Genomic DNA, 25,128 nt, shown 5'->3' with positions numbered 1-25,128 from the left:
CTTTGCTCCAGTTTGTTTTCTTAGCGTGGGCCAGCACGGGCTTGTCTTTAGGCGCCTGGGTGGAATGCACTACATCTTGTCCTTACACGTAATCGGGATAACAGCTATGATTCATGTTGAAAAGTGAAAGATGCAGGCATACCTGACCACATCCAAGCTTGGGGCAATACTTCACGCTTTGAGCCATGAAATTTTTGTGTAATAAGTGGAAATGAAACTTGATTTGAATTTCATAATTATCTACTACTGGTGTGATTTAGAAGCAGCTGGTAGGTCAATCTGATGCTCTTCTTTATGCATTTTAGTGCTGAGAAAAAAACATCAATGCTAGATCTACCACTGTTAAAGTTTCTCAAAATATTAAAATGCAAATAACGCACACACATACACATCGTAATAGTGTGATACCATCGCTTGAGACTCAGCTATAATAATATTGGTCTCTATCTGACTCAATTTTTAATTCCATCTAAAGATGAATGATAATAATCATTGACCTATATCTACAACATGGTTCTATTTTTTCCCCTTAAATGAGTTTGCTAGAGGATCTACCAGCATAAATCTATTTCCCACAAATTAAATGTAAAACTCATAAATGCATATAATGTCTTTAGATTCAACCAAGTATTTTTATGAATACAGAGTCTCTCAATCCACATAGAAAACCTTACTGGTGAGCAGCGGGTTAGCAATAAGTAAATGCTGCTCAGCAGGTCAGACATGTACAGCTAGGGAAAGACCATGAAACTTAGCTGGTATACAAATTTAGGGAAAACACAAATCTGGAAAGGAGACGATCCACACTGCAATTTAAAAGATTCTATCTAGATTTAGAGGTCTAGCGCCATCCACATCAACACAAGAAACAAATATCTACCAAAAGCGCTCCATTAGGCTTTGCCTTTGAAGATTTTCTTTCTTTTTTGAGGAAACAAAAACACAACAAAACACCTCCTGTTGCCCTGAATGCTAATGATGGAAGACTGTTGCTATAGTGATGCTAATTTCAACACTGTTGCCTGTGGACTTCACATGAACTCGCTGTTTTAACTTCTGCAAATGTCATTTACAAAATGAAAACCCATTAATGATTAGCGAGGGCACAATGTTCCACTTTCATTAGAATAATAAGGAATGCTGGTGCATAAAGTACAGGTTTGTGAATCGCTACGGAGCCTACACTGTCAAAATTAATTACTACTGGTGAGGATTTCGTTCTACTTTTTTAAAAGGAAGCTTTAGAATATAACAGTTGTATTTTGACTTGAAAGGATTTTAAAACTCCCCCCATTTTAATTTGAAGCTTAGAAAGAAGAATATCTCTCAACAGTACACATAAAAGCTCACTGTAAAGAGCAAAATGGAAGTTACAACCAAGGGTCAGATATTTCTAACTGAAAAAGAACTGAAGAGACTTCAGTCAACCTGTTGTCAGTTTTGTTTTTAAGATTTTATTTATTTTTAGTCACAGGGGAAGGGAGGGAGAAAGAGAGGGAGAGACACATCAATGTGTGGTTGCCTCTCGTGCGCCCCCTACTGGGGAACCTGGTCCACAACCCAGGCATGTGCCCTGACTGGGAATTGAACCAGCAACCCTTTGGTTCACAGGTTGGAGCTCAGTCTACTGAGCCACACCAGCTAGGGTCATTATCAGTTTTTAAAAGGAGAGGAGGAAACAATGGAGATAAGTTGTTTAAATAATTAAAAAGTAAATCTCTGAAGAAAAAGTGCTACATAGGACAAATATTTTGATTTATGTGTTCACAGGAAGAAACGTGGAGGCTGCTTAAAAAAACTGGAAGTAGACAAGAGGAGACAAAATGAGTTCAATTCTCTGATAGCAAAAGATGAATGTATCTTGAAGCAAAGATTTTTATTTTCACCTGCACACATTTTGAGGCGAAATCTAAAGATGGACCGAGAGGGGTATATGCCATATTTAAATTTGTTTTCACATGGTTTGCCGCAGAGACTGTCTTGGACAACTTTATTCTTGAGGCTTTAAATTGCCATTCTGGGTCATCCTCTAGTCAATGAAATCATTATAGGCCCCTGGTGCAGCCAACCAAACACTGGTGGTTTTACTGGATGTAGAAAGAGCAAAACACATTTTTCAATATTAGACAAATCTTACCGAGGCCCGCAGATTGTGGGTTTTGGAAAGATGACAGAGGAGAATGACACTAATACTGTATGTAGTGTGTGGAGTGATCCTTGAAAATTCCTATCATGTTCTGGGTGTTGAGCCAAGCGGTATGATAGGGTCTGTATAGAACTGTCAAATTACCTGCGTTCTCAAGGTGAAAGCAGAATTTGTGGTGGCTTTACTTGCCTACCCAATATTAAACCAAGTATATTTCACTGGGGGAGACAGCTAACATCTGTCTTAAAAGTGAGAAGTCAGGGCACCTTTGTATCTAAGTATAACTTGCGCTGCTCAACCAAAGGCGGGGTACAAAATTAAATGAATTAAATTTTCTATACTTTAGTAGAAAAACTTCAAAAATTGAAAGAAGGGATCACCGGTACGTTCATAGTAGTTCTGTGGGTGGCGATGGGCGATCAGTATGTTTTCTTTATTCTACTCTACGTTTCCACAGTGAACATTTATTATTTTCATCACGAGAGGAAGAGCTTATGAGGATTCATTATGCAAAATATTGCTCAGACTTCTAGTTTCACCTGAAAGATGTAGACAGCTGCAAAGAGGCAGCTCCCATAGTTCTGCTAAGAAAAAAAGCTGCACAGATAACTGCAACTTTCTATCAACCTTTCAGAGAAATGAGGGCCCAGAACAGATGGCCACCCTGAAACCTGGAGAGTCATCTTGGAAAGACACAGGGCCTGAGGATTTGCACACCTGGGTCAGAGACCCCAGGAGCCATGTGAACTGACAGGGACATTATATTCCTGGAGGCGACAGGAGGGCCTGAGAGTGAGAAGCTCCTGGGGCCCAAAGTCACAGGAGCATTCCTAACCTTGCCCAGGGCTTTTCCTCCTGGAACAACGCAGAGATGGTAGGCTGGATCTGGAGAAAGCTCCTCCCACTCTTAGCAGGAGACAGACACTGTGAACCTGCCCAAACCCTCCTCCCTTAAGGAGGCAAAGGCTTTAATCTGCAAAGGGAAGCTTGTCACATGAGGGCCCTGGGGGAATATCAGGGCAGTTGGGGGAAGGGAATATCACCCAGATCTAGATTTGGCTTATCACCTAGGTGGGGGGAAGAAAGTCTTAATCTGCAAGGGGAATGGGCTTCAGGACCACAGACAGAACACTAGTGGATACCCACCATGGGAAGGGGAAGGGAAAGGGAGGCTGAGGGAGTTCTACCCCTGGAGGCAGGGCAGAAACTACTGTGAAGGTCAAATCCCCAAGATCCAGGCCAATCGTGTGTTCATCGGCACATGCAAGGATGCTCCTGGCCCTATGCTCCATTACCACAGTAACAAGCTTCCAGTAATAAAACAAGGTTACCAGAGGAATTTCAAGGCTTTGGTGCCCATAGTAACACTATACCTCAACAATGATAACCATGGCAACAAACAAACTTGAAATGCCTGTCTCCCAGCTGGATTAAAATAAATCCTCACACTAAAAGTCTCTTCAGCTCACCATCTACTAATCTATACAAGATGCCTGGCTTTCACACCCAAAATACAAGGCATGCCTAATGGAAGAAAGCTGCCAGTCCAAAGAGACAAAGCAATCATCAGAAGCAGACTCACATATGTTTCAGGCATTAGAGCTATCAGGCATCTTCACCATATTTTGTATGTTCAAAAGCTTTAATGGGAAAAGAAGACAGGATGCAAACTCAAGTAGGTAATTGCAGCAGAGATAGAAACTATAAGAAGGAATCGAATGAAAATACTAGAAATTCAACAGTCACAAAAATGGAGAGAGGGCCTTAGATGGGCTCATCTGTAGATCTGACACAGACGAGGGAAGAAGCTGTGAACCTGAAGACAGGGCAATAGAAATCATGCGAACTGAAAAGGAAGACGGTGAACAAAACCCTGCAATTCTAATACAAATGTAACCGTTTTTCAGCATTAGTTCTGACTCTTGACAACAGCTACTTGTCAGATTAAGTCATTTTGGTACAATGATGCCGATCAAGTATAAATAATTATGAATTAAAGACTTTACTCACAGAACTAAGCTTTGTTAAGTATTTAATGGACTAGTGATATTCTGGTTGTTAATCATGATGCATTTTTAAAATGTGTTTAAGAGTTTTAGGAAATAAAAAAGTCCAGGATACCAAGTAAAAAGTCTTTTATTTTTTCCACTGTCCAGAATTAATAATGGCTAAGATTTATCTTTGCAGAAAACGCTTTTTTAAATCAAAGGCCCCCTTTGATTCCCTCTCCCCTACACTACAACCATTATGATAATGTTGATGTGCATGTTTCTAAGCTGTTAAATTATTTCATTAAGGAACATGTATAAAGGACCCATGGACAAAGCCAAATGGGGGAAGGATTGAGGGTGGGAGATGAGGATGGGTGGGGGGGGAGTGGTGGTGGGAAAATGAAGACAGCTGTATTCAAACAATAAAAAAATGATATAAAATTGGTTATAAAATTTTATTTTTAATATTAAAACTGTACTTCAAAAAGCAAAGAGCTGTAAAACTGCCCTTGTAAAATCTGGCATTATTCTCATTCATCCCTATGGTTTCCATCATCAGTTACATGCAAGTGCCACCTCAGTGAGTAACTCCACCCCAGGCCCCTCTGCCTTTCTTCTAGACTCTAGACATAGGTTATTTGTCAGCCTGGCAGGGCTTTCAAGATGCCACAAACCACCTCTGATTTAAATGTCCACAATAAATGGCCACCCCACATCATCCTTTGTGTTCCCTGTCTCACTATAAAGTGTCATCGACTGCCCAGAAGTCTAGGCATGTCCCTTGATGTTTCTTCCTTCTCTTTTCAACCCATGCTCATTTTATCTGTTGTCAAGCCCTTGGGACTTTCACCTCCTTAATCTCTCTCAAACCTCTCCCCTTTCACTGTCTCCAACCCACCATCATCATGGTCCAAGTACCATTATCTCTCACCTGGATTTCATCAATAACCTTTAAAATATGTGTATCCATAGGGACCTCACCCAGTTCATTTGAATTAGCCACAGAGCTTTTCAAGTTTTCTCTCCACCCCCTCCAGTCACAGTGTCATTTGAATTCCTTGTATTGACAAGTTCCCTCCTGCTAAAGTGCCTTGGACATGACCTCCCCACTTTTCCACATTCGCACATTCATACTCAGTATCACAACTCCATTATCTGCTCTCTAGCTACATTTTCCGGATGACCAAGGGTAAGCCCCTGCATCTAGCATAGCACATGGTGCACGTACTATGGTGAATAAATATGGACCGAATGAATGAAGGAATCAATCTGTCATGAGTGGATCTTTAAACAATGATGCTTTTAAGAGTTTTTCTTGGGCAAGGAAAATCCATTCCTTAAGTATGTACATTAGAATTAAAGAACATTTTGGCATTTCCATGGAATTTTAAAGCAGTAACAAACAGCAGTTTGTTTTTACAAATGTTACTGAGGTTAAACGAAATATACCAAGTAAAAAAAATAACTTCATACTAAATTGGCTAATTACGAGTGAAATTGGCCATTTATGCTTTGACAATGATCGGAGGCGTCCTTATGAACTATGCCTCTTTAGTGAATAATAATACATTTTATAATTTGATGCTTTCATTTTAGTGTTTCAGAACAGTTCACAAATATACCAATTAATCCCTGCAATGGTATTATACTCACATATTACAGCCCAGTTCAAGGAATTTAATCGCACAATAGATTTCAAAAGCATAGGGAAAGATTCTTGGATGCCTAAGGAAAAACTCTCTCCTTCCGATCTTGTTTATATACTTCAATGCTTTTGTATAGATCTTTAAAAATAGAATTACAATAAAAATAGAGATTATTTAAGCTATCTTATTGAAATCATAAACACCTTTACTCCTTAATTCCTTTATTTGGTGGGCAATTTTTTATTGTGGGAAAATATGCATAACGTGAAATTCACCATTTTTAAGCTCAGAATTCAGAATTCAGTGGCAGTTAGGTACATTCACAAGGTTGCACAACCATCACTATTTTCTATTTCCAGAACTTTTTCATCCTCCCAAAGAGAAACTCTGTATCCATTAAACTATATCTCCTTCCAGGTCATCCCACTCCTTAGTAACCACTAATTTAATTCCTGTCTCGGTGACCTTGACTATTGTAGGTACCTCATACAAGTGCAATCATACAATGTTTGTTCTCTTATGTCTGGTGTATTTCACTTAGCAAAGCATTTTCAAGATTCATCCATGTTATATCATTATCCGAATTTCATTCTTTTCTAAGGCTGGAGAATATTCCATTGTACATATATACTGCATTTTGTTTATGTGATCATCTGTTGATGGAAATTTGGGATGCTTCCACCTTTTGAAAAATATGAACAATGCTGTTATGAACAGTAGCATACAAGTAGGTGTTTGAGTCACAGCTTTTAATTCTTTGGGGTCTAAGATGTATCTTAGAAGTTCAATTGCTGATAATATGGTAATTCCACGTTTAATGCTGTGACAAACTACCAATGGTTTTCCACAGTGGCCGCACCATTTTACATGCCCACCAGCAATGTATCAGGGTTCCAATTTTTCCATGTTCTCATGAACACTTTCTATTTTCTGTTTTTTTTTTTTTTACAACAGCCATCCTTCTGGGCACGAAGTGGCATTGTGGTTTTGATTTGCGTTTCCTTAATGAATGGATGTTGAACTTCTCATGGGTTTCATTCCTTTTGCAGGTTGTGTCCATTCTACATTTCCATTCAACATTTTCAATAATCAGTTTTATTTCTCTTAAAAAATATGCCATGTCAAAACATGTTACACTAATTAATAGCAACTTCCTGCCTCATCGGCTCGCCTTCCACCCCTATTTGTTTGACGTCTGTTTCCCCTGCTAGAAGGACAAGAACTTCCCAGGAGTTGCAGCAGGGCAGGAGCTATGCCTGTGTTGCCCATTTTCATATCTCTGGTGCCTGACACAACACTACCTGGCACAGCAGCCCCAAGTGGAAATAGTTTGATTAATTAAACAAATCTGTTAATGCATTTGCCTCTAGCAGAGCAGAAGCAAGTTTAGTATTCAAAAGTCCTAGGGTTTTCTCTTTCATGCCTGCAAGATGGCATTCTACTCCTTGACTCTATATATGTTGATGACTTCAAAAGTTATAGCCCTTGGCCTGACTTCTTCCTGGAATCACAAAGTTGTATTTCCAGCTACATGCTGAGACACCCAATAGGTACACAAATTGAACATTCCTAAACATTCCTAAACAGCCAGTGGGCATTACTGGAGACCAAAAGCTTTTCAAGTCACTCCTTGGTGCCAAATAGTGTCTCATAGATCTCTTTAAAAAAATATTTTAGTTAGTTATTTTCAGAGAAAGGGGAAGGGAGGAAGAAAGAGAGGGAGAGAAACATCAATATGCGGTTGCCTCTCACATGCCCCCTACTGGGGACCTGATCTGCAAGCCAGGCATGTGCCCTGACTGGGAATTGAACCAGCGACCCTTTGGTTTGCAGGACAGCACTCAATCTACTGAGCTACACCAGCCAGAACTAAGACAGATCCCTTGATTTTTCCTACTGAAGTTGTTCATCTTCAGGTACCTGGTCCAGCCAAAAGCTCAGGAGATATCTGCATTGCTCTCTTTGCCTTACCCCTAACCTCAGCAAGACCTGTTGTTTCCAAAATACGAGTATATCCCCCTCAACCTGTTCTCATGATCTTCACTGCTACCATTACCTACATCTCATCCACCACCAGTGCTTTCCACACACCTGTTGGTCCCTCGCCTTTCACTCCGGCTCTTCCTATTTCCCGCCCCCATCCCATAGTTTCTATCAAGGATATTCCCAGCAGGCAATGTGTCCTGCCCATCTAGTGTGGGCTCCACAGCTACTATAACAAAGCACCAGTGCGGGGTGGGGGGCACAAGGGGACTCAATGGTAATGGGAATAAAATACAGGAAGAATGAAATCATAAAATGTTTTAGTGAATTAAAATTAAATTAGAACCATTAAAAAAAAAGCACCAGCATAAAACAAAACACTGCTATCAGACTTGCCCTGGGACACTGAGAAAGGTCAGTGTTTGTATTTCAAAAGTTTTCCTCTTTGAGCTTGCAGAAAAAGTATATTCAGGGCTCAACTTCCAGAACCTTCTTGTTTACAAACCAGGGACGCTTCAGTAATTTGTAACAAAATTGAAAGGAAGATTGGGCAGTAAGTGCACTTTCTGTTGTGAACATTAAAATAAACAAAAGAACCATATTGTCCGCCAAGATATTTTTGTGGTTGTTCATGGTTGGATGATTTGAACTAGTGTAGAAGAAAACCACGGGAAGTCCTGGGTGGTTAGGCATTTAAAGGATTATCTTCTTTCTTTGAAAAGGATACGTGATACTTGGACATCAGAAAAATGTATTTACTGTAATACTCAAGTCAAAGTAGCAAGAATTGCCCGATTAGGATTTACATGAAATTAGTTTTTCAATGTTAAAACATGGATGAAATGATACCTTTATAATGTATATTATACACGTAAGAGAGGACTTTTATATCCTCTGACTGATTTATATGCAGAAGTGATGCAATTGTGTTCAGGACTGCTGTCCTTATTTTCCAGAGTAATGAAGTTCAAAGAGTAATACAATTATGTAAGGGCAACCATATGATTTTATAAGATCTATAGAATTTATATCTTTGTACACTTGCACCTAAATTTAATTTTCTATTGGTTTATTATTTCATCTCTGCCTTACTTTGGTGTTTTATTTCCCAAATTAAATTTCTCATGCATTTCCTTCGGTACATTATTAATCTATACAATGACAACAATCTGTTCACTACAGATACCACTATTTATTATCTTTGTAATTATTTCACCATGTCTCCATTTTCATTTTGTAACACAGATATTTAGGCAAAGACAAGCAAAAAAAAAAAAAAAGAATCCTAAATTGACAAAGTACTGTGAATAAATTCAAGAGAAGCCAGTATTGTCAAGCATGAAGCTCTGAATAAAGTTACCACCTCTGGGAAGTATATCCAAGAACCCATACTCCATTCTTCATTCTGCTGTTTATAACACTTGGTGATAAAGGTGTTTGTTCACTATGGAACCAGACGTCATTTGGATAAAAATATTGCTGATCTGGGATTCATGCTTCCTCAAGCAATATTGATCTACTGGGAGATTTTTTTGCCCTGTTCTTATTCAGTGTTTTTAATTTAAAATATTTTATGTTTACTTTGGGCTTTTCCCAGTGTCTTACTGAATTAATTCTATATTTTTCAAGCCACAGCAACTATGTGTGAATGTATGGCCCAACTTGCCAGACGATATTACTCAGTGTTCCTCGGCTCATCCCAGACTCTGCACAGGTGGCTATTTTTATGTATTCTATTAGATATCAGGGTTTTTAGGTTTTAATTTTAAAGAAATGTTCCACATCTGAGTCCTCTGATACCTCCTGAATTATAGTTACAGTTATAGTCAGATAACTTCTCAAGAAAAGTGACTTTGTAGTTGGGATATGTTTTCTTTATCCTTCTATATTAATTTTTTCAGTGCATGAGTCAAAATACGATTAGTATGCTTTGAATCTACCAGCCGGTAGAGAAAGATGAAGCTTCTGCCTCCACAGTGAGCGGCTTCCTCTTCGCTTATACATCTTCTCAAGCAATGCATTCAAGGACTTGGAATATAATTGGCAATTTTGGTGATGATGAATGAGGCTGAGCAGAGTGAGGACGACTTTTGCTACTCTGCCGTGCTTCCAGTAAAAAGAAACGGCTTGGCAGCTGAGTATACAAAACACGAGTTAGATAAACAACTCCACGTTCCTTGATGACAAAGTCTGTTTAAAAAGATATAACGAGAGGCTTTCCCCTCTGCCAAAATAAAACAAAACTGTATTTGGAAGAAAAAAAAAAAACACCCTGCCTATCTTTTAAACATGTATTTGCTTTTTATTTAAAAAATATATTTAAAAAATTTATTTTTAGAGAGAGGGGAAGGGTGAAAGAGGGGGAGGGAAACATGGATGTGTGAGAGAAACATCAAGAGAGAAACATGGATCTCTTGCCTCTCATATGAGCTCCCACTGGGGACTGAACCTGCCACCCAGGCATGTGCCCTGATGGGAAATGGAACCAGTGACCCTTCGCTTTGCAGGATAACATCCAACCAACTGGTCCGCACCAGTCAGAGTTGGCTGCCTTTTTAAAAACATTAACATTAGGCATGCAATGTATCTATTTTCTATGTGGTCGAGAATGACAACTAATATTTACCAGAGAATGGCACAAAATAGTTGAGTCTATAACTAAATATTTCACTTTGGGTCTTTTCTTCCCCACTGGATGCCACTATGGCTCTGTCTCAGTTGCTCAGATTCTATCACCTACCTCATCCCAACTTCTTTCAAAATTGTTTAATGTTAAGTCATAGGCCTATATGCAGTCACCGAGCAACCTTAGCTAGTGAAGGCAGCCTGTGCATTTTGATAGAAACAGGATTTGAAGGCACTTTTGTAAGATATCCTCACAATAGTTTTCAAAATAGGAGCTGCTCAAAGAATATATTCACTTCAAAATGCTTTATCTATGCCCTGACTGGTGTGGCCCAGTGGGTTGGGCATCGTCCCACAAACCAAAGGGTTGCTGGTCTGGTTCCTGGTCAGGGCCTGGGTTGTGGGCCAGGTCCCCAGTAGGGGGCGTGTGGGAGGCAGCCGATTGATATTTCTCTCTTACATCAATGCTTCTCTTCTTCTATTTCTCTCTCCTTTCCCCTCTCTCGATAAATCAATCAATCAAATCTTTAAAAAGTAAATGAAAAGAAATACATATTGTTTAAGTAGAAAGGGTTGAGTTTGAAGCTGGACTCATTAATTTCAGACTCCGATGTAGTACCAATCTTTCCTAGCCACTGAAAGGGTTATAGGGCAACACCAGGCACACATCATTCTTTTCCTGGAAAAACCTCAAATAAGCAGACATATCTCCCTAAAATATCCCTGTACTTTTATATGATGATATGTTTTGGTTTCATATTAAATGAAATGTTTTTTAACAATGTATGCAGAAACACTGACATTGAAAGGAAGCCAGTTCATTTTTCCAGAGGCTTCCATTTTATAATCTGTTAATGACAAAAATAGAAAAGTGCTCATGTGACCATACCCTGTTTTCCATGCAGTTATTACTCATAAATCCATAAATTCCAGATTTACAATAAGTAAAGGACTCAGACCAAGTGTAGCTTTATAAAAACTTTTTATAGATAGGGACTTTCAGGTATGTTTCTGTTCGTTAAAAGCCATCAACAAGATTAAGAAAAAGGTCTGGGGGGTCGTTAACATGTTTATAAGGTGGTCTGCTGAGTTGAGGTCATTTACTACCCTCCCATGCCCCAGGGAACCAATCACAGGCCTGCTGTTCATATCCTTTCCTCCCCCCACACCCCGTCCTTGGTTTCCTCTCCCTCCTTTCTCTCTTTCTCTTTCCATATGTTTCTATCTGTCTATCTATCTATCTATCTATCTATCTATATCTATCTACCTATCTGTCTACCTATCTATCCACCCTATATACATACACATATACCTGTAATATATTCACAATTTTTCTTTTAATTTTAGCTCTAAAGATATTTATACCTTTGATTTCTGCCCTATGTATGCTCAGCCCATCCTACTTTATCTAGGACTCATTCTTTCCTTTTATTTGATTTTTGGGAGGCGGGGGAGAAAAGTACCTGTAGCACTGATATAAAGGAAAAGTGAAGAAAAATAATTAGAGACTTCTGCCAAGCTGGAGGCATAGGTGGATGTGCCGTGCCTTCTCACACAACCAAGTTTAGAGACCACTATATATTAGCAACAGAAAACACAGCCAGAACACGGAAAATTGAACTTTTCCGAAGTCCGTTAACAATAAAATTCTTCAGCCTGACCTGTAAGGGGCGAAACCAGCAGCTGGTGGAGTGAGGTTGCACAGGAAAACTCGGTCAGCCGGACTCAGGTACACGGAATCCAGGCGCAGGGTTGGACCTAGTGAGCGACCGAGCAAGCCACCAGGCGAGCGACCGCGGGGGAGACAGCGGGGAAGCGGGGCTGCGTGTTGAGTGTGGTCGCGCATTTGTGCGCGGGTGGACAGGCGAGGGAGTGGGCGGTTGGACCGGGGCCCGGCGGGTCCCCACAGCCAGCGGCAGAGAGGGCGCCGCCATTTCCCCGCTCTGACCCCACCTCCACATACAGCGTCATAACCCAGCGACTCTGAGTGGCCCGGCCCAGGTGAACCACCTAAGATGCTAATCCTCACCCAGCTGTGAGAAACAGCAGAGGGGGCCGCCATTTCCCTGCTCTGACCACGCCCCCACATACAGCGTCACAACCCAGCAACCTAGGAGTCCAAGGCTTCACTCCTCACACTTAATGAGTGTGAACAGACCAAAAATGGCTCAAGAAGATCTCAAAGCCCCAGAGCCTATAGATCTAAGAGATGAAGAAATAGCAAAACTCTCAGATGCACAGTTTAAAACACTGGTCATCAGGATCCTCACAGAACTGGTTGATTATAGCCACAAATTAGACCAATATATGAAGGCGAAACTAATTGAAATGAATGGAATTGCATAGGAAACCAATAGCATTGAAAAGGAAACTGGGACTCAAATCAATGGAGTGGACCAAAACAAAGCAAATAATGGCCAAACAGAAAAGAGTCAAGAAGCAAGAATTCAAAGAAATGAGGAGAGTCTTAGGAACCTCCAGGACATCTTTAAACGCTCCAACATCCGAATTATAGGGGTACCAGAAGGGGGAAAGGCACAGCCACCAGTGGAAAACTTATTTGAACAAATAATAAAGGAGAATTTCCCCAATCTGGCAAAGGAAATAGACTTCCAGGAAATCCAGGAAGCTCAGAGAGTCCCAAAGAAGGTGGACCCAAGAAGGAACACACCAAGGCACATCATCATTACATTAGCCAAAATTAAAATGAAGGAGAGAATCCTAGAAGCAGCAAGAGCTAAGGGGACAGTCACCTACAAAGGACTTCCCATCAGACTGTCAGCGGATTTCTGAAAAGAGACCTTACAGGCAAGAAGGGGCTGAAAAGAAGTATTCCAAGTCATGAAATCCAAAGACCTCCATCCAAGATTGCTCTATCCAGCAAAACTTTCATTTAGAATGGAAGGGCAGATAAAGTGCTTCTCAGATAAGATCAAATTCAAGGAGTTCATCATCATCAAGCCCTTATTATATGAAATGTTAAAGGGACTTACCTAAGAAAAAGAAGTTAAAGAAACATGAACAGTGAAAGGACAACAAACTCACAGTTATTAACAACCACACCTAAAACAAAAGCAAACTAAAAGGACAGCTAGATCAGGAGTGGAAACATAGAAATGAAGATCTCAAGGAGGGTTAGCAACAGGGGAGTGGGAGGAGGAGAAGGGGGGAGAAGGTATAGAAAATAAGTAGCATAGACAGTAGATAGAAAATAGATGGGGGGGCAAAAATAGCATGGGAAATATAGAACCTAAAGGACTTGAGACACATGGTCATAAACTAAAGGGGGAGTAATGGTGGGGATGGGGGGGTAGGGTGGAGGGGAATGAAGGGGGGAATAGAACAACTGTAACAGCATAATAAAAAAAATTAAAAAAAAGAAAAATAATTAATCTGGTTTCAAATTTGATAAAGCACTTATAGTTATAGATTAATACATGGTGACTATATATTCAGATACAGATTTTTCTTAATCTTCTGGAAATATGTTATTCTCTGTCCTTGAAAACATATGAATAGCCATGGGAATGTAAAGTGCAGTGTAGGAAATGGAGAAGCCAAAGAACTTACATGCATGACCCATGGACACGAACTAAGGGGGGACTGCCTGAGGAAGTGGGGCGTGCTGGGTAGAGGGGGGCAAAGGGGAAAAATCAGAAATACTGTAATAGCATCATCAATAAAAAACAATTTTAAATAAATTTTCAAAAAAAGAAACCATATGAACTGCCCAAATAGGTTTGCTGATTTGTAAGTCATTATAAGAGAAAATAGAAAAAAACACTTCTTTGCCACCATGTAGTTATAACAATGAAAAAAGATATTCTGCCATAAGGTCAGATTTTCTACTCATAATACACAACACTCAATGCCTGGGGAAGTCAGGACTTGCTGCCATAGGCCATATGTATTCGCCTTGCCAAGCTGCCGCCACAGGCCTGGGACCTGTGGGGGAGATGAGAGTGCAGCGCTGGAAGGAGGGGATGGTGTCAAACTTAAGGACATGCTCTATTGCTGAAGAGCTGTTTAGTTCACCTGAGTCGCTACATTAGCCTTCACAAAGCCTTAGAATTGGGAGTATGAGGATAAACATGTTCTGTGGCACCTAGTAGGGTGCTTGTAGCCATACTCTCATCTTAGCCCCGATGATGGAGGTCGCAGGAAGTGAGCCAGAGATCCTGTGCTTTCTCCGCTTCCACAGAAGACAATTGACCAAGTTTATGTTTGTTTGTTTGTTTCTTTGCTTTGCCCTTTATTGCCAAAAGCAGCCCAGAGAAGCTTAGGTATCTGCAAGAGTGTAATGGCAGAAGTTGATTGAGTCGGGGAAACCCTAACCATGCAGGGAAGGACTAACAGCATAATGTCGGCAGTCCCAAGGTGCTGGACTGGTCTCCCCTGGTTATACTAAGGGCAAGCTTCTGACCAGCAATGCTATGAGCTGGCTGGGAGCAGCAGGTGACATCACATCAGTACTACTATTAGTCATTATTACTATTATTATTTTAAATCTCAATTCTCTACCTTTTTGTGAAATTTTTTTTTTCTCTCAATCCTTAACAGCCCCGCCCCTCAATGTCTGTTCACCCTTATCCTCCAGTCTCCTGGTTAAGCTGGGCCTCTGCCCTCAGGGGGCAGGCGACCAGCTCCCACCCTGAGGGGGTGTGCTCTAAGCAACTGTGATCCTGTGTCTGTGGTGGGGGGTGGGGAGGAGATTGGGGGTCCTAGTCTGGGGGTGAGGTGGTGGAAAACCAATTAAGGTCACCGGGTTGGGGAAAACAAGGCACTGCTGGGACATCATTAGCAGGACTTGAGTAAGCCAGTGGCCTCTGAGTCTCAACTATTTCTTCTTTACTGGATGGCAACTGGTAGTATTATCCCCATAAAGGGAAGGATCCAGCTAGCCTCTCCCTTAGCACGTAGTAGGCACACATTAAACTCTGCTTTTGTCCTGTTTGGGAGATAATATGGACAATAACCATGAGCTCCTCCTTTTATAGAAAGCTCAAGGGCAAGCAAAAGCGATCACACCAAAAGGAAACAAAAGAAAATCCTTCCGAAGCAATGAAGAAGCCAGTTCAAAATTACTCTCTGCACTGACTCTCTGACATGCAGTGGCTTTGGGGACCAAGATGGATGTTGATAAGTTGAGAGAAAGAAAAACCAGCAAAAGCAATTGAAAGCTTCAGGACGAGTAGGGAAGCTGCTCCCATTCATCCACCGAGGAGTTAATGATGTCACAGAGGATTCGATCATTGGCTGAATGCTGACAGCAGGCTAAGCCCCATGTAGGACCTGCTCTTAGGAGCTTTGCAGACTGCTGAAAGCAGAGGGGCTTTTTTTCTATCATGTACCAAGGTTTAACATTTTTCGAAATGTTACAGCACTGAGCTATACTAGGCACTCAGTTACTTTTTTTAAAGAACAACATTACATGTGTATCTGCATGCTAACATTTCCTCCAGAACAGCATTTAATCCCTTCCCTCGCCCCGCCCCTCCCCCACGTTATCCCCTAGAATGAGGCAGAGGGACACTGAATGGGATTTGGTGTTTTCCCGCTGCGAAAGGACATTTTCTGCAGCTGGGCCAGTGTTCAAAGGACTAGGGCTCTAAGGAAATTCTCCAAAGTGGGGAGGCAGTTCAGGGTTATTCAGTTATTTTCCAATGCTGTTGGGACTGCTGCTGACCTTTGTGAAGACCACAGGACGCTGCTTCCCAGGGGGACAGGCTAAGAAGCAATTAGAGGAGCCCCAGAGAGCTTGGGAATGTTTGGGAATTCACACATACCCCAAATGATGTGGGAACTCCAAGAATGAAAATAAACTAATTTGACCCAGGTCCTATTTCTGTCCTAGGAACTATTCCAAATGTGTAGCTAATAGTGCAAATATCCGCATGAGTGTTTCCCTAAAAACCCCATTCAGCATCTAGTAAACGTCCATCATACTTCAATTTCAGACGAGGAAAGCTAATCAACAGTGCTCATGTGCCAGAGAGGGGAAGGGGTGTGAAGTTAAGTAAATTTTTCAAATTACAGCGTCGGAATATGATAAAGCTGGATTTCAAATGCAGATCTGTCGGCTGCCACAGTCTGTTCTTTTCTGCCACATGACTATGGAAGAAAGAATGTGTTTAAGAAAATTAGAAAATGAAAATAAAAGAAGAGCTGAAATAATTGCCTCCACTTCTGCGGGAAAGACGGACCCAAATAAATTCTCTGTAGACTTTCACATTCCCACAAGTACCATGAATGAGGCAGGGGACATCTGTGCCACACATGTGGAATGCTGATGTAACAGATTACGGGTCTATACCCAACATTATATTTTAGCTGTCCCATATATGTGTATATGTACATATGTCTTAACTTTTAAGCATTACATGTAACATACAGGATGTTACAAAATTTTCTATAATGTAAACACTTAACAATGCCATTCTCTTAAGATTCAATGGCTATTTTTAAAAATATATTATATTTATTTATTTTTAGAGAGGGGGAAGGGAGAGAGAAAGAGAGGAAAACATCAATGTGTGGTTGCCTCTCATGCGCCCCCTACTGGGGACCTGGCCTGCAACCCAGGCATGTGCCTTGACTAGGAATTGAACTGACGACCCTTTGGTTTGCAGGCTGGCATTCAATCCACTGAGCCACACCAGCCAGGGCAGATTCGACAGCTGTTAGATCCCAGGCCCCAAAGTAGATGGTATACACAAATGGTTAGTGAAACACAGCGGTTGATCGATTTAAAGCTCACCCAACCACTGGAAAACCAAAAGCGGCATCATGGGCGCCATTTAGACAAAAGAAAAAAAAAGACAAAGACTCCAGTTGCATTGAAACAAAGAAAGCCATAACTCAGAGTGACCTCAGGCATTATATAGTTCTAGTTCCTTATTGTTGATGGGGAAACTCAGTCCCAGATTGGCTGACATACACCCCAAATCATATTGCTTAGATAAAGACAAGAGAACTCTATACACCCCAGGACTTGGTATGTACCGTTCAGACACACATGCTAAGGATTGGCTCCTTTGCACCAACTAATAAGAGACATGAGAAACTCTACAAGACACTCAGCACTCTTTCTAATATTAAAGTTGACGTCCAGAGAATATGAGAGACACAGTTGGGTGGTAGATCTACACTGACACAAAGACAGTAGAAGAATTTCGGAAGGAGTTAGAAAACTGCAAAGCATGCAGAATTGCTGGTGTGTGTTCATTCATTCATTCAAATATCTACTGAGCATGTGCCATCTGTGAGGCACTATGCTAGAAAAAGAAATACAGCACTTATCTTTTTGGAGTCTGTTATTTCAGCCGAGGTTATATGTATCGGCTTATAAAACTGTAAAGAAGGTTGAGAGTTTTGTTACGACCCTAGGAGACGCAGGAGACAGCAACATCTACATCTACTAGCAAGGTCCACACAACCAAAGGTTACAATCAGGCCTCCATGTAACACTACGGCATCTCGTTCACCTCTCTTTCAGCTAATATCTTCAACCGAACTGTTTTCCCAATTCTATCATCAATATGCATTACCGACGATTCCTTCCTTGTGGTTCCAGAGCTTTAATGAGGCTCAGCTAATGTGACCTTTGGAACCATCCAACTGTGGAGGAGAAAGCAAGGCGGCGAAGACTGACCTCTGGGTTATCTTTGTGTACTAAAGCCTTTTGAAAAGTCAGGACGCCAGGCTTTTGGCAGCAATTTCACAAATTGAATTACCCAGAGATATTCACCAGTGCCCTCCCAAGACAGACAGCTGAAATTAGGCAGCTGGTTCTCTGTTACAGCCGCTTCCTGTTATCAGTGGTGCTAAACAGTTAAGTAAAAAGTTTAGTATTATTTGTCTTTTCTATCCCAATAAGATTGATGGGACAATAAGAACCCTCAAGGGCAATATGAAGATGCATTTTCACTCCTCTGGAAAACTGCTAAAAACCACTTCTGTTTCAAAGTCAGTATTTATAAAATAGCAGAATGTCAGGACCAGAAAAGACTTGTAGTATCGTGTGATGAAAGATGGAGAAACTGAGGCCCAGAGAATATAAGTGATTCGCCTTTGGCCAACTAGCTATTTAACAGCAAAGCTGGAAGTAGACTTCCACTCTTCTAATGCCTGATCTAGTTACTATTTCTGCTATTTTGTAATGTCTTGTCAGCTGCTAAAAGGTATATTTTGAAGGAAAATATACATGTGAAGGATCTCACCAGAAACAGGGCAAAAATGTATACTACAGTACTGAAAGCTTCCCAAGATTTAGCAACCGCAGGGTCTTTGCAGGAAAAAAAGGACTGGCTTCCCTAAAAACCAGACCCTTCCTGAGGGACAAATAATGGAAATATAAGGTCAAACACTTCAGCTGCTATCACAAAAGTAGCAGCAAACCAGCCTTCAGCTAGAATTAATAATATACAGGGTCCGGCACAAATAATGCCCCTCTTTATTATAAAATCTTATAATACAAACTCATAACCACGCCATTCTGTAACATAACAATATCACACTCAAGCACACCCTATGACATTTTAGGCGACATGTTCAAATGAAAACTATACATTATGACACCCATATTATTACCCAACCAACCACACTCAAGCAGGCGTTACTTCTGTGGGACCCTGTATGTAGAATGGGTTATGATCTCAATCGCTTTCTCCATTCCTGCACCAATGGGAAACAGTGAATAGCATTTACTTTCTTCATGACCGAGTGGAGACTTAGAGATAGTGCTAATGAATCGAATAACCACTATTTGGGCCATTCCAGTCACAACATCCCAAGGAAGATGTAATAGGAGGAAAAGCAGCTAAGATGATCAAGGGGAACGCTTATCTGTCATTCAGGGACAGATTAAAAACCTAAAAAGGCTTACAGTTTCTCAGACTGGGAAGATGCAGATAAAAAGGGGTTAGGAAGGGATGTAAGATTCAAGTGTACTCTGGGTAAGTATAATTGTATTCACCGAATTCCATAGCTTTGAATTGGAGCCATGCCTTGAGGTTTGAGGATGTAGATCGAAGAGAAAGGGCAGTAGACCTCTATGTATTCATAGGAAAATCAGTACATTTATAAAACTTACATGCCTACAACAAAGCTGAAGTAGAGAATGGGAAAAGTTACAGAAACCATTGGATATGCTCCATGCTGACTGATTTGCAATGCATCCTAATTGGTAAAAATGGACACTGCCAGGTTAACTGACAAACAGTCATTGGCCCTGTATCTGGGACAGAGGTCTGGGCTCGTTGCCCTGGTGCTCTGACCCAGGCTGCTATTTCCCGTGCTCTTATTATGGCATCCACACAGGAACACCCTGCACGCTAGCTGGGCATTCCTAAATTCTTCTGAAAGTCCAGAATACCGAAGAATAATTTTCTCACTGATTAAGAAAGTGAGGGAGTCCTGGCTCTTGGCTCCCTTTGGCTTACCCATATGGGAGTCTGCAACATAAAAAGGTGAAAGAAATCCTAACAGAATGCGGCAGCTGGTTAAAGGCTATTATATTGAAATTTTCATGAGCTTGACAGTAGGCCAAAAAAACTACAAAATGGCAGAGTGTGGAAAAGGCAGTTGTAACAGGTTGAACATTGCTGGTGATTATTTCTTCAGTGGCAATGAAAACTGTAATCAAATAACCTGAAAGAGATGCTGGCAGAAAGAAGAGAGCCCCAGGGGAGAGGGAATATGAAAACTGTAACAATGATGTATGCTATGGCCTAATAAACTAGACAAACACATCGTCTGAAGTCTCGAAATCAAGGTTCTTAGCGCCATCTGAAAAGCTGGTGTCAGGATGCGAACATAAACACTGTCTGATTTGCAATCTAGAGCAGAAGATGTTGTTAATGACTTACAACCTCAAGGATGAGAGCACAACTCAACAACTAACGGGAGCTGTGCTACTTGTGTAGAAACTTCTTGTTATTTAGATGATCAGTTTCTCCCAGCGCTGCAGAGGCAAAATCTATAAAGCATTAAACAAAATATCCAGAGAAGACACCTGGCTTTGCAGCTGGAAAGGCATGCTGAAACCTCTTGAATATAAGGCAAGATAGACAAGATGAGAAAGACAAAACATCGGGATTGCCTGAAATAATGCCAGTACATATATACTTATTAGTTTTGTTATTTGTGGACCAACAAGGAATCTCAAATTGTGAATGGCATTTGTCACGGCACGAAAGCTACTGGGTGCTCATATGTCAAAGGAATCTACTTTAAAGAGAATACCTTAGACAATAGTACTGTGGAAAAATAAATCACGAATGCCATTAATAATCCAGTCAATGTATATTTTCTGAATATGTGCTCTCTCTCTATTATAGCCTAATGTTGTAGAGGTAAGCTTGAGAAATTATATAATGCCTATTTTCAAATGGATTACAATTGCAGAGAGACTTGGTCTTCATAAAGTTTCAGAGGTATCTTTGAGAAATTATGTCATTCCTCATTTCAAGGAACTGATCAGCTCAGAGGCCTTTGAGGTCTCCATGCTCCACTTTTACTGATTTTTTTCTGTCTATTGTTTCATGTCTCTTGCCATTATACTAGGGAGTATAATAGTCCTTAATTATACACCAAGACTTGAGCTCTTTAATAGGTACCCAGAGAAATTAGACTTGAGAGGACATCATATTTGATCCTAATTAAACAGTGGAAAAATAGAATTCCTGCAGTTTTTTAAACTAAGTATTTATACTATGTTAATGATTAAAATAAAAACATTTTAAATAAAGATAATCTGGAGAAAAAGCTGAGATCTTGAATTTTTGAATTTCGACAAGACCATGAAATGAGTCACATTCATTGATTCTCTGCGCTAAAAAGAATCTTAGGTACCATCAAGTCAAACTCCTTTATTTTACATACATTTTTTAAAATGTTTCTAAAATATAAATACTGAGTTTTTCTTTTTTTAAAAAAGATTTTATTTATTTATTTTTAGACAGAGGGGGAGGGAGAGAGAAAGAGAGGGGGAGGGAGAGAGAAAGAGAGGGGGAGAAACATCAATGTGTAACCACACATTGTGTGCCCTCCATCAGGGACCCGAACCACAACCCAGGCATGTGCCCTGACTGGGGATCAAACCGGTGACCCTTTGGTTCATAGGTCAGTGCTCAATCCACTGAGCTATACAAGCCAGAGCTACATACATATTTTTAAAGATTTTATTTATTTATTTTTAGAGAGGGGACGGGAGGGAGAAAAAGAGGAATAGAAACATCAATGTGTGGTTGCCTCTTGCACGCCCCCTACTGGGGACCTGGCCCACAACCCAGGCCTGTGCCCTGACTGGGGGATCAAACCGGCAACCCTTTGGTTCGCAAGTCGGCACTCAATTCATAGAGCCATCCAAGCCAAGGCAAATTCCTTTCTTTTATAAATGAGGGACCAAGATTTGTATAGGTTAAGTGACTTGCTCAAGGCCACGCAATCAACTAGTGACAGAGCCAGGACTAGAAATCAAGTTTTCTTTTTCCCAGGTCTGTGCCCTCACCAATACCACTACCATGATGTTCAGGTTGGTGGAGAGCACTGGGCAAGTGAGCGGACAGACAGAGCGTAGCTGCTCTCTCATTTCACCAAAGAACGGCAAGAGATTAATTTACAGGGGGTGGGCGGGTTACAGCTTTTCTGGAATTTTTCTCCTTTTGACTTTTTGGTTTGAATTCATTTTTACTTCCCCAATGCAAGGTACTGGGATCTTTTGTAGTAAGTATAGCATCAAAGAGGAGATAAATATTTAAGGATTTAAGGAAAGGATGGTGAAACTTGGGGTGGGGGAGAGGGGACAAGTGTAGGAATCTCCAGGAGACCTTCAATGAGCCCCAAACAAGTAATGATTTAGAGAGTAATGGCTTAACGATGTCTTCGATTCTCAGGCAGGCTTTATTTCAGCTCATAAAGATTGGATAAAGTGAGAGCTTTATAAATGGGTTGAAGAAGTAGCAGTTTGCAAAATCTGAGTTAGAAATAAGTTTGTCACGGCAAAGACATTGATGTAGATGATAACTGGAAAGAGTCTGAATAAAATGCTTTGAATAAAATACAGGGTCTGGCAGAAGTAAGGCCTGCTTGAGTGTGGCCAGGAGGGTAATACTATGGGCACGATAATTTATAGTTTTAATTTGACCATTTCACCTAAAACGTCCTGTGGTGTGCTTGAGTGTGACAGTGTTATGTTACTGAATGACATGCTTATGATTGTGTAATAAAGACTTTGTAATAAAAAGGGGCGTGATTTGTGGCAGACCCTGTGTCTATGGAGGATGTAAAGCAATATAGTGTGTATCTGAATCGATATGTTCTTTAATAAAACAGGTGATTTAAAATAGGTATTTAAAATATGTAGAGCAGCTCAATCGATAATTCTATATAATAAAAACAAAATAAAATTTTAAAATAAGAAAACTAAAAAGCAGAATCAAAGCATATTACAGGAGAATGTTAAATATAAGAGGCATGCCGTCTGGAAACATTTAATAAGACAAACCCTTCCTACAGGGTGTATCTTTCCTTGAAGAGCCAGGACCCCCCTCACCCCCATTCTTCTGAGTTAACAAAATTAAGGCATGAAATCAAATTTCTTGAGAAGTGTAGTAATGAAGATCTAGGAGAGCTGTTATTGCTTTAGAGCTGAACTATGAAGGATTCAGTGGAAGAATAAAAACAGACGTGATAAAAGATGGCAGGCCGACCAATTGGAAGGACATTTAATATTTTAGTCAGATGCACTGCAGAGGTATGTTAGGAGACTGTCGTTGCTATTGATGTCTATTTCATGAATGTGATTAATTTCAATTGTTGTCGAGGTAGCTGATTCCAAGTTAAATTTCAGTTGGACTCGCACAATTGATGAGATACTGTTAAGGTATCCTGAAAACATAACATCTCCCTTGCCTCCCTCTTCCACGTGGACCCAGCGTATCCTAATGTATTTCATGCAGCATCCTGCAGAAGGTGCTTCTAAGCACCTGCGTTCCTTTGATGGACAGTAATCGCCCCAGCAAATGGTATGAATCTGTTGTGATGTGAAAAATGCTGAGCGCTATATTCTGCGAATGAACACTTCAGCCCCACAAATCCAGGACTGCTGCTGACTGCCTTTTTGGTTCATAAAGTATTTATTTACCTAAAACAGCTTGTGTACATATAGGGGCAGAAATCTTCCATCTGTGTTTGAAGAAGAAATGTAGGAAAACCCCTCAATCTATTCAGTTGTTCTTGTAGGTCCTCACTTCCACTGTCAGTGATATTCTCAGCAGTTCTCTGTTTCTGTTGTGAAAAGTTCACACCACCTCCAATCGCAAAACAACACGTAGGCTGCACGAAATGGATTTTTTTCCTACAGGCAGCTCCCTATTGCATCAGCAAACTTTCACTGGTAATTTAAGCATGAGTTGATTTACCAAAGCATCCTTGGGGAAGAAAGAACTAGGTATTATAGGCCAGGTTAATGTCATGGTTTAAAAACAAATTCATTTGTGAATACACAGATTAGCCACGATAAAAGCTCCTTAAAGAATATGATGCTTCCAACTTACTTGATATAGTAGGGCACTTTGTTTGGTGAGATGGCTCTCTCCCAGGGACCCTGGACAGAAGCTGAAAAAGGAAATAAAAAAAAAGGCAAGGAGGTCAAGTTCACTGCAAACAGGAAAGACAACATTAATCTCCAGAATTACAATTTTACTCTGATATTGGTCTGTTTGCTCAGTTGCCCGTGAAGACAGGATGGATTAACTGGCTGCTCTGAAGTTTCTGTCCTAATCTAAGTGAAACTGAAGTCATTCAGGCAAAAGATAAATGCAAAGAGGGGCAAAAAAAAAAAAACAACAACACAAAAAACGTCCCACTGCCATGCAGATAAGGAAGTGAATGAGAACACTGACGGGTTTTCTCTTATGTGTCTCCATTGGGTGCTTGTCTTATAATACTTCCTGTTGTTGCTTCTCCGTATCTTTTACTATTTGATTGACTGGGTTTTATTAGTTTAGCAGCTGAAACATCCCTCTGTGATATATTTACACCCCAACTTATTGAAGCTAAAGTGCTCCACTTATCAGTCTGATGTGTTTGTTTTTCTCTTTATTTGGCTTTTGCCGATTTCATTTACTTGTTATCAGTTTAATTGGAGTCCTAAAATGTCAGCCGACCAGCGTGATCTTATTAGAGAAGATAACAAAAAGTGAGAAAATGGCATGTGATACCAGAATGTAATAAAACTTCTGTGATGAGTGATGAATCCTATAGGTAAAATGAAATTTCACATATGGGGATTTTGATTTATAATGACTTTATTGTGGATTAGGCCAATCAATCATCTTTCAACTATGTTTTAAACGTTTCACTTGTAGCTTTTTTTTCTTTCTCAAAGCCGGACTCTAAAAATGCCTTTCCTACACTGTTTCCTCTGTGGCTTTTTCATTCTTTTAAACAAAATAATCGTGTTAGGAGGTACTATAACATTTCCTCAACAATAAACTCTTCCTCCTGAATAGACTTTTAAGAAACCGGAGTTCGAAGAGACACAGAATGTCATCGGGAATATAAATATAAGAAGCATTCTTCTTAACATCTAGCAATTGCATGTGTATGTCCATTTTCCCCTGAATTTTCATCCTGCTTATAATTTGAAGCACAGCTGATGCCGGCCATTATTTCTTGCTATGAGAGGCTCCCTTCTAAATTAGTTTCATAGTAAATCCGTTCCATAGTGTATTGA

At 40.4% G+C, this 25,128-nt stretch overlaps 1 protein-coding gene across 4 annotated transcripts in view; it reads right to left on the bottom strand.

The window, feature by feature from the left end:
- DMD (dystrophin) overlaps positions 1 to 25,128 on the bottom strand; it is a 1,990,869-nt gene that overhangs the window by 175,635 nt on the left and 1,790,106 nt on the right. For all 4 annotated transcript variants that reach the window (XM_053655812.1, XM_037127036.2, XM_053655810.1 and 1 more), the window contains one exon: positions 23,948 to 24,008. In XM_053655812.1, coding sequence (XP_053511787.1) covers positions 23,948 to 24,008 — 61 coding nt within the window. The remainder of the gene's footprint in view (positions 1 to 23,947; positions 24,009 to 25,128) is intronic.

This window comes from Artibeus jamaicensis, unplaced genomic scaffold, assembly GCF_021234435.1.
Source record: "Artibeus jamaicensis isolate MK-2021 breed Jamaican fruit bat unplaced genomic scaffold, CSHL_Jam_final scaffold_1283, whole genome shotgun sequence".
Lineage (NCBI taxonomy): Eukaryota > Metazoa > Chordata > Mammalia > Chiroptera > Phyllostomidae > Artibeus > Artibeus jamaicensis.
This window is presented reverse-complemented; position numbering and strand designations above follow the sequence as displayed.